The sequence below is a fragment of the Chlamydomonas reinhardtii genome, chromosome 9 (assembly GCF_000002595.2).
Source record: "Chlamydomonas reinhardtii strain CC-503 cw92 mt+ chromosome 9, whole genome shotgun sequence".
NCBI classification, from domain to species: domain Eukaryota; kingdom Viridiplantae; phylum Chlorophyta; class Chlorophyceae; order Chlamydomonadales; family Chlamydomonadaceae; genus Chlamydomonas; species Chlamydomonas reinhardtii.
The window spans coordinates 2,573,906-2,583,971 of NC_057012.1; the positions used below are offsets into that span (position 1 = coordinate 2,573,906).

Genomic DNA, 10,066 nt, shown 5'->3' on the forward strand with positions numbered 1-10,066 from the left:
CACCCGCACCTGTGCGCGTGTTTCATTTACCCTTATTCTCAATCAATGGCAGGCGCGCGAGCCTTTCGTTTTTGCTCACGCTTAACATACATGTGCATACACACACACACACGCGCGCACACACAAACACAAACACACGCCCGCACGCACGCACCTCCTTGGCCGCGTCCACCTGGGCCCGCACCGCCGCCAGCTCGCGCTCGCGCTCCTGGGCCGCCGCCTCCAGCTGCGCAATCTTGCGGACCAGCGCCTCCTGAGGTGGCGGAGAGTGGGTGCGGCAGAGTGCGGCAGCAGGGTGCGGTGCAGTGCGGCAGTAGAGTGCGGTGGAGTGCGGTGATAGAGTGCGGAGGAGTGCGGCAGTAGAGTGCGGTGCAGTGCGGGTTGCGCCAGATGATAACAGCCCCGAGGTGAGGCCGACGTTGTGGCGAGGGCCAGAGCCATTTCAGGAATGGAGGCGTGAGAACTGGAGTAAGGGTGTGTGCGGTCAGGATGTGGGTGCCTTGTGCCAGCTGCGTGGCGTGGCGTACTCGTGTGCGATGGAACATGGTAAGGGGCAGGGTGGCGAAGTCCCGAAAGCCCCGATGCTGTGCAGCGCATCCCCTTTTGCATTTGTCGAAAAGCAAAGGCAAGGCGTGAGCTGCGTGGCGTGGCGTCCTGCTCCGCCCCTAGCCGGCCTGCTCAGCCCCTAGCCACCCCCGTCGCTCGTGCATCCCGCGCACGCACTCTTCCCACCTTGCTCTGCTTCTCCAGCACAAACAGCGCAGCGAACAACGTGCCACCCACGATGCCTAGCGACCCAACGATTGCCAAAGCACCGCTTGCCGCAGCATCTCCTGGAACTGCACACGTTGGCCTAACGTATATCGTTCGTCTAGGCTTAAGTCCGAATGGAGCCGGTGTTAGGCTTCGCCGAAGCGATTCAGGGCGTGCCCCTTGCCGATGTCGCACCAGCATTATCTATGTAATTTATTTGTCTCCTTTCGAAACATAGAATGTAGTAAAATACTGTATCCGTGTGATGTTTCAACTCGCTTTGTACTCGCAGGGCTTCAAGACAACGGATGCGGCGTTGCTAAAAGAATGCGCAGCAAAGGGCTGGCAGGTGGGGCTGGGCTTTATTGTTATACACTCTGCAGACCGCCGCTGCACCGCCATGCATGGCACGCGCACATTGCAATCGCGGCTACTGCCGAGCCAGTAAGCCACCCACCACCCGGCACCTCCACCCCCACCCCCACCCACCATCGTGCCGCCCTCTGCCTGCCCGCACGGCGCTCCCAGGACGGCGCCTGCGCGGTGGCGGTGTGGGTGCTGCAGGAGCTGGTGCTGGTCGCGAACGTGGGGGACGCCAAGGTACCATAACATGACGAGGAGGGGGACGGGCAACTCAGGGGAGCCAACAACCAGACACGGAATGCCCGCAGACAGCAGCAGCCCTGTAGGTCTGGACGCCAGCTAGCAAATTCCACACGGCAGATTTTTGGAAAGACTTAAACCCGTGCCGGGCGCCTTTGCTAGCGCGTGCTTGGGTGGCCCGGGTAGGGAGTGCAAGGGGCTCAGCGGCTGCGGCACCTGCTGGGTGGCTTCGCATCTCACACGGTGCAGTGCTGCGATGCATGGGCGCTGAGTTTGACTCTTTGTGTGCTTGTGTGTGTGTCATGCGCAGTGCATCCTCGCGCGCCTTCCGGAGCAACCGGTGAGTCCTTGAGCTGTAGCCGGGCTGGGACCCAAGAGGCCGCGGCGCGCAAAGGCAGCCCATCCACTACCTTAACATGAATCAGCTGCTGGTCACCGCGAGCCCGCAACCTCGCGAACCTTTGCTAGCCGAGGCTCCAGCTGCAACCTACTCTTTGCTCAAGCCCGATCCTGCTTCCCTGTTTGCCGACTCATGTGTCTTCCCCTCCGCAGGCGTCATCAGCCGCCGACGCCCAGGCGCCCAAACCCAAGGCCATCGTCCTAGTGAGCCCCTTCTCCTTTGTATCCACGATCTCTCCGCCGCCCGTCCGCGCACACGCTACCTGCTACCTTTCGCCCCCTTACCCCGGTCCGGCCCATGGCACACGCTCCCATCGCTCCTCCCACCAACCATTCCCCGTCCCCGGCCCCTGCCACGAAACCTCCCTCTCTCCACACACCCCTACACACACACAACACACATAACACACACGCACACCCCTACACACACATAACACACACTCACACTCACACACACATATACGCACACAATAAACACACACACACACACACACACACACACACACACACACACACACGCACACACCTTCAACAACGCACACAGACAAAGGAGCACACGGCACTGATTGAGCGGCAGCGCATTGAGAAGGCGGGCGGCACGGTGGTGAACGGCCGACTGGCGGGCCGGATACAGGTGGGGAGGGACGGCAGGCGGGATCGCCCCCGGTGCGCCGCGACGCTCTCAGCCGCAGGGTTGTCTTTACTGTTGTGTGGCGTGGCACCCATGTTGGGTGCAGACTGCAGAATACCTAGACTCCAATGGCGGTGGCCACTTGTCCCCACCATCCTCCCTCCCCAAACACCCCATCCCATCACCCCCAGCTAGCTCAGTTTGGATTGGTGTAGCTTGGGCTGGCATCTACAACCCGCCTCTTCCTCTTCCTCCCTCCCGCCCCCGCTCCCCGCCTCCCTCCTTCCCTCCCTCTCCCTCCCTGCCTACCCCCAGATCTCCCGCTCCTTCGGTGACGCGGCCTTCAAGCGGCTGGGCTGCTCCGCCGCGCCCGACGTCACCGCCTTCCCGCTCACCCGCCGGGACCGGTTCATGCTGCTGGGCTGTGACGGCTTCTGGGGGGTGAGGGCGCGCATGTGTGGGTGTGTGCGTGTGCGTGTGTTCTGGGGGGGGTTGTAGATACCAGCCCAAACTAAACCAAACCCAATGCAACGCTGAACCAATCCCATAAGGAAACAGTTCTCGGGGTGGGTGGGGCACGTGGGTGGGGGCTATGGGGAATTTAGGGGGCATAACGGCTACGGGGTCGCAGGGGCAGCGGCGCGGGTTGGAGTTGGGGTAGGGGTTGGGCCTTTGCATGGCAGCTCGCAGCCTCGCGAGGCGCGCTCTGGAGGGCGAGGGGGTGTGGGGGCATCTCCTCCCGGAACACGCCTGCTACAGCCCGGCGCAACGCCACCTATCGCCCCACCTTGCCTACCGCCGCTTCCTGCCCTGCCCCTGCCCTCCCCTGGCCTGAAGCCCTGCCCCTCCCCTGCCCCTCCCCTGCCCCTCCCCTGCCCCTGACCTGACCTGACCTGACCTGACCTGACCTGACCTGACCTGACCTGACCTGACCTGACCTGACCTGACCTGACCTGACCTGACCTGACCTGACCTGACCTGACCTGACCTGACCCTGCCTTGCCCTGGCGCCCTCCTGCCCCGACCTGACCTGACCTGACCCTGCCCTGCCTTGCCCTGGCGTCCTTCTGCCCTGCTGTCCTGCAGGTGTACGGCGCGCAGGAGGCGGTGGACGCGGCGGCGGCGCTGCTGGCTGAGGGCGCGGCGCCCAAGGCCGTGACCAACCGGCTGTTGTACGTGGCGGTGCGGGAGAAGAAGTGCAAGGACAACTGCAGCGTGCTGCTGGTGCAGTTCGCGTGAGGGCGGTGCGGCGGGGTGGGTTGCGGTTGTGGTTGTGGTTGGTGATGTGCATACAGGACTGGGGATGGCGGTGGCGGTGGGGGTGGGGGTGGGGGTGGGGGTGGGGGTGTGACGGGGTGTGTGCAGGACGCAGCTGGTGGGCATGGCGCGGCGTGATGGGCAGGAGCGTGGCGAGCCGGTGTGTGTGTGTGTGTGTGTGTGTATGTGAAAAAACGAAACGAAAGCCCGCCCAGTGTGTGTGTGTGTGTGTTTGTGTGTGTGTGTGTGTGTGTGTGTGTGTGTGTTGTGTGATATAGCATGTCAGGTGGCACACTGGCACGTTGACATGTGCAGGGAGCATTGGAGCAAGAGAGCGCGTGTGACAGCGGAAGTAGCTGGGTTGTCTGGTGTGGTTTTGAGAGGCAGAGAGGCATGGACAGGGACCGAGTCACTGTCAATTGCAGGTAATCTGGGAGGGCTCGTGACTCGTGAGCAATGAGTGGCATGGGCTGGCACAGGGCTGCAGAACTGGTGCAGTGTTAGTATGTGTGCGAAAATGCGAAATGACAGACGAGGACACGAGGAACTTTCATTTGGAGGACAGCGTGGGGGTCCAGCTGCCTGGCTACCTGGCTGCACCGCCAGCGCATGCGGCATGCCGCCAGTTGGGCGCGGCCCAGACGTAACGAAGCGCCAGTAACGTAGCGGGTGCCACACCGCTGTCCACGGTTCTGCACGCACTCGTGCCGCACGTGTGGGAGCCGCCGTCAAGAGTGTGACATGACCAGCAGGGGCAATGCGAGCAGGTCCGAAATCGGACAGCTGACAAGTGTGCCGTGTTCCGCGGAGAGTATGTGAATTGGAATGGTTTGGGGAGGGGTTCGGAGTTCGGACGGGGCTGCTGCTGCTGCTGCTGCTGCTGCTGCTGCTGCTGCTTGAGTGCTTGAACACTCCGCTTGAACACTCGGCGGATGATGACACCTCGACACCTGGTGCCGGAATGACGTGTCATGTGTGAAGACAGGTGGTGGACACGCACACAGCCACAGACACGTGCTGCACAGACACGTCCATTCTTGCGGCGGTGCGCTGCTGCATCCGTCTGCATCCCACCCCGACTCTCAGAGACCCCGACTCGCAGAGAGCCAGAGACCCAGCAGATGCGGAACGGCCCTGCTGCAGGCAAGGCTGTGCGGAGGGCTGTGCAGTGTGCGGCGGATACACGTACGGTTTTGTGTTTCATAGATGAGCCAAGATGCTTCAACGCCTCACTCCAGCTGCTCCGCCGGCCGCAGCGCCGTGCCGGGGCGGCACAGCCAGGCCCTGACGGCTCTGACGGCCTCATGCACATCGCCCTTGCACGCCTCGGGCTCCACCAGAGCAGCCTTTCAGGACTCGCCGCCGCCTTCCACCGGCAGCACCACCACCAGCTGCATCACGGGGCCGCTCATCACCATCATGGACGGCAGCTACCACAACACCCACAATCATCACAATCTGCCGCGGGGCCGGGCCAGGGGCCGGCCGCTGCACCGTTCCAGCCTCAGCCTTGGCCCGTTGGCCGGGTCAGCGCGGTAGCCGCGGCCGCTGCTGTGTCCTGGCTCCGGTTAGGCGGCGGTGGAGGCGGCGGTGGTGGCTGACAGGCAGACAGGGACAGGGCCCAAGGGTCGTGGTGATGGCGGAGACGCCCCAATCAGAAGCATCGGAGTCAGTTCTCCTTTCTCATTTCGCTCTCCGTTCTCATTTCTATACCGCGCTCACTCGCTCAGAACATGCAGAGCTTTTGAGTTTTCTCAAGTGAGGCGATTCTTGTACACGTCCCACGCTGCACGCTTTCGCAAGCTTGCAGCTTAGCTCGGAGACCCGTCCGGTCAACCTCACGCTTGAAAACAAGCACGCGATGGGAGACAACGGAGCGAGCAAGCCAGCAAGCCCTACCTGACGCTGGCTTGCTCCCTCCGTTGTCTCCCATCACGTGCTTGTTTTCAAGCGTGAGGTTGAACGGACGGGTCTCCGAGCTAAGCGGCAAGTGACCGGGGAACACTTGTTAGGGGCATGGCGTCACCCGCGCACACTCCGTGGAGTCGCCAACGGGGCAGCCGTTGTAGGCGTCTCCGCCATCACCACGACCCTTGTGCCCTGTCCCTGTCAGCCACCACCGCTGCCTCCACCGCCGCCTAACCCGAGCCAGGACACAGCAGCGGCCGCGGCTACCGCGCTGACCCGGCCAACGGGCCAAGGCTGAGGCTGGAACGGTGCAGCGGCCGGCCCCTGGCCCGGCCCCGCGGCAGATGATGTGATGATTGTGGGTGTTGTGGTAGCTGCCGTCCGTGATGGTGATGAGCGGCCCCGTGATGCAGCTGGTGGTGGTGCTGCCGGTGGAAGGCGGCGGCGAGTCCTGAAAGGCTGCTCTGGTGGAGCCCGAGGCGTGCAAGGGCGATGTGCATGAGGCCGTCAGAGCCGTCAGGCCTGGCTGTGCCGCCCCGGCACGGCGCTGCGGCCGGCGGAGCAGCTGGGGGCGTTGAAGCATCTTGGCTGATCTATGAAACACAAAACCACGGAGCACCACCAAAGGAGTAAACGATCATCGGCTACACGACGCTCGGTATCAGTAGGTATCCGTAAGTAACTCCGGCGCGCCGTCTGGGCGGGCTTCGGTTTGTTGTTTGTTTTCAACACGCACACCTACACGTAGGGCTGTGCAGTAGGGCTGTGCAGTGTGCGGCGGATAGACGTACAGCTGCGGACTGCAGCGCGGCGCATGGCGCGTGTGAAATGCGAATGCATGGGATGTCTGTTGCAAGAGACGGCGCGAGAGCGCTTCGTGCCCTGCGCCCCCCTCACGTCGTTAGGTCCCACACTTGGGTCCCACATTTAGGCCCCCACACGCCAGTCCCTGCTGCCGCTGCCATTTGCCGCCAGGTCCCCTGCCATCCATGCGCTCTCGCTGTTCGTTGGTTCCTAGGCGGCGGCTTGCTGCCATGTACATACCTACACCTACACCCACACACACACCTACACCTACACACACACACACACACACACACACACACACACACACACACACACACACACACACACACACACACCTACACACACAGCTGCCTAACCCTACGAACGTGTCAGTTTCCCCACATGCCACCAGCCCGAAGCCCAGACCGCCGCCAAGCACCGCCCATGCCGCCCTCACGTGTGCCCTTGACCGTACCCTTCCACCACCAACGCTGTGTACCCGCAGTACCGCACCTCACTCCAGCACATGTCTAAGCCAAGCCCTCATCCCGTGCCCTCATCCTGCCGCGCCGCCACGGCGCCTCCCGTCAGTGACCTCCTGCCCCAGCGCATCCAACACACCAGCCTGGCACCGCCGCCGCAAAACAGATCCTGGCGCCCCTAGGGACCCCCACGCCTGACGTGTGTGTGCGTGTGTGTACTCCCAACCGCACATCCCCCCACGCCCTCATGCGCCCTCCCGGGGGGCGGCTGCNNCCGCACCGGGTCCGCCGGGGTCTCGGCGGCGGCAGGCGGCGCCGCAGCCCCCCCCATCGTGCCATACTGCAGACCAACCTGGTGTGAATTGGCCTGCCCACCTGCCTGCTACGCATGCCAGCCAGCTCCTCCTCTTCCCAAACATCCTCCTCCTCCTCCTGCTCCTCCTCCTGCTCCTCCTCCTGCTCCTCCTCCTCCTGCTCCTCCGCACCCAGCGGCCGCTCACACGCTCTGCTCCAGCGCCTTGGTGACCGCAATCTCCATGTCCTGTGAGCGGGCGAGTGGAGGCATGTGTGCGTGTGTGTTCAAGTTCCCTCCCCCTCAGATGCTGTTCCCTCTGTAGAGCTTTCCTAACACCCAAAGAAACAGGAGCTCACGGTTGTTGGGTTGGCAATGGTTTGTTTTGGGACTGGAGTAGCCTGCCCACCCGTCAACCCAGCCACAAACACTGTACTGTACACACGCAATACACACAAACACACACACGCCCGCCCGCCCACCCGCCCGCACCTGCGCTGTGAGTCCGCCCTCGGGGTTCTGCTCGATGCGGCTGAACATCTCGGTCATCATGATCATCAGCTCTCGGGGCGTGGACAGCTTGGCCAGGTAGGAGGAGAAGTCCTCGCCGCGGACCTAAGGGGGGGGCGGAGGGGTGGAGGGGTGGAGAGGTGGAGATGTGGAGGGGTGTTAGGCAGGAGGGATGTGGAGGCCTTGTGGTGGGGTCGTACGACCATTCCCTCAGGGTTTGGCCTCAGGGTTTGGCCGTTCCCAAGGCACTCAGTGGGTGGGTGCGTGTATGCCGGGGGTTGAGGAGCAGGTGGAGCAGGTGGGGGTGATGTGCTGAGCGGCAGCGTGGGGGCACAGGGCGGACGGAGGAGGGCAGGGGTCGACCGGGTCTCCCAACCGCCGAAACCGAGAAGAATGAACACACACAACAAGCACACACACACACAACTCACACTCACACATACAAATATAAACACACACGCCGATCCCGCTCGCGCGCGCTCACCTTTTTGAAAAGGTCGGCGAAGCTCATGGTGTTTGGGTCGCCGAACGCCGCCACGCTGGCGGGGTCGGTGGGCAGCAGCGCCGCCGGGCCGCCGGTGCGGGCGGCCTCCGCGCGCAGCGTCTGAGGGGGGCGGGGGAGGTGGAGTGGGCGGGTGGGGGTGTGGGTGGGGGTTTACATTCATGGTTAGGTAAGGAAGTGAAGGGGGTGGGTGGATGGGCGGGTAGAGTGGAGTGGGTGGGTGGCGGTTTGGAGGTTGTTGTTGGTGATCGTTGCAGTCTTAGTTACGGTACGTTGCCCCGTGGGAGGTGGCCAGCCGGGGGCGACGGGTACGGGTATGTGTGTGGGGTAGGACCAGCTCATAGCAATGTGGGACCCTGGGGCCAGGGTGTGCCGCCCGCACAGCGCCGCCCCCCCCACACAAGGACACAGATGCAGCCGCCCACATGCGCACACACAGACACACGTTCTCCCACCCCCGCCACCTGCTGCGCCGCCCTGAACCTCCGCTCCGCCAGCTCCTCCAGCTGGTGGCGGCTCCACACCAGGTCGCGAACAAAGTGCCGGTCGAAGCGCGCCTGCAGCCCACACACACACGTGTTTGGAGGAAGGGAAGGAGGCAGGGGCTTTGTTACTGCATTTGTTTGCAACTCTCATCCCCTCCCCCCCTGCCACTGGGCGTCGGCACTTCATACTTGTGATGTAATAATTTCCGTCCTCGATGAACGGCTACCCTCCTGCCCCTGGTGCTCCACTTGGCTTCCCGGACTATGCAACTCTCCCCTTGTCCCCTCCCCTTATCCCCTTATCCCCTCCCCTTGTCCCCTTATCCCCTCCCCTCCTCCCCACCCACCTCCTTGAGTGTGCGGTCTGTGTTGAGGTCCAGCGCCAGGCGGGAGTCGGGGAAGAAGAAGTGCAGGCGGCCGAAGTTCAGGATGTCATTCCTGGGAGGAAGCGAGGGAGGGAGGGAGGGAGGAGTGGGTGGGTGAGTCGGTGATTGCAAGTGCTTTCGTACAGGACAGGTTTAGGCAGTGGGGTTACAAGGTTGAAGCATAGGGAACAAGATAGCAAGGGGCAGTAGGGTGGGACAACGGGTCAGGAGTGGTGGAAAGGGCTTCACACGCCTTACCGACCTGCAGCAACCTTCCGGCCGCCGTTTCCCCTCCAGCGCAAGCCCCCCTCCCCCCGTCCCCCTCCCCCTGTCCCCCTCACCTGCACACCTCCCGCGCGAAGGCCTTGATGGCGCCGGGGAAGCGCACCGGGTCCAACAGCGTCACCTCTGTGCGGGCATACAGCAGTAGCAGTAGGGCGTGTGTGTGCGTGCGTGTGTGTATGTGTGTGTGCGTGTGTGTGTGTGCGTGTGTGTGTGTGTGTGTGTGTGTGTGTGTGTGTGTGTGTGTGTGTGTGTTATAAGCACAAGCAAAGAAACACGTTGGATATTGACTTTGTGAGCACGCGCTCACGTTGTGTAATGCTATCTCCTGCCCCCCCCTTGCTCCCCCCTCCCTCCCCCGCTCCCCCGCCGCTCACCGTCGAAGCAGTCCCCAAACACCGCCACGGTCTCGTACCCAAGCAGCTGCACCAGCCCACTCAGCAGGTCCAGCTTCTGGTGCGCGCTGATGCCCAGCGTCAGCGAGCGGATGGTGTCCACAGAGTCCTGGGGGGTTGAGTGAGGGAGGGGGATACGGGAATTGAAGTTGCGGCCAGGTACAGAGTGTGTGTATTGTGCACTGTGTTTGTGTGTGTGTGTACACGCCTGGGCGCCATGCCTGCAGTTGCACCTCAGCAGCACGAACACCCGCTTTCCCCCCTGACACTCCCGCCTTTGCACGTCCCCCCTCCCTCTCCTGCTCGACGTCGGCACTCCATCCTTGCGCTTCAGTCACTCCGTCCTCCATGGACGGCTGTCCCCGTTCCCTCCTCCCTCCTCCCCTCCCCGCCCACCCCGTCCCCAGTGCCTTGGG

At 63.1% G+C, this 10,066-nt stretch overlaps 3 protein-coding genes across 3 annotated transcripts; 1 reads left to right on the plus strand and 2 right to left on the minus strand.

Annotated features, from left to right (window-relative positions):
• The first annotated feature begins 984 nt into the window (after positions 1-984).
• Positions 985-4,866, plus strand: CHLRE_09g390600v5 (uncharacterized protein). The gene is made up of 7 exons (XM_043065557.1): positions 985-1,102; positions 1,282-1,353; positions 1,667-1,696; positions 1,909-1,959; positions 2,300-2,389; positions 2,702-2,827; positions 3,473-4,866. The coding sequence occupies exons 1-7, from the start codon at positions 1,019-1,021 to the stop codon at positions 3,623-3,625; spliced, it is 606 nt and encodes a 201-aa protein (XP_042920999.1). The 5' UTR covers positions 985-1,018; the 3' UTR covers positions 3,626-4,866.
• Positions 4,867-5,338: 472 nt separating this feature from the next.
• CHLRE_09g390603v5 (uncharacterized protein) lies at positions 5,339-6,234 on the minus strand. Its single transcript, XM_043065558.1, has one exon. The coding sequence runs from the start codon at positions 6,132-6,134 to the stop codon at positions 5,652-5,654; it is 483 nt and encodes a 160-aa protein (XP_042921000.1). The 5' UTR covers positions 6,135-6,234; the 3' UTR covers positions 5,339-5,651.
• A 144-nt stretch (positions 6,235-6,378) lies between these two features.
• Positions 6,379-10,066, minus strand: CHLRE_09g390604v5 (uncharacterized protein). Its single transcript, XM_043065559.1, has 8 exons — positions 9,926-10,066; positions 9,633-9,759; positions 9,315-9,381; positions 8,956-9,046; positions 8,588-8,680; positions 8,106-8,225; positions 7,604-7,726; positions 6,379-7,360 (listed from the first exon to the last, which is right to left on the minus strand). The coding sequence occupies exons 1-8, from the start codon at positions 9,998-10,000 to the stop codon at positions 7,316-7,318; spliced, it is 741 nt and encodes a 246-aa protein (XP_042921001.1). The 5' UTR covers positions 10,001-10,066; the 3' UTR covers positions 6,379-7,315.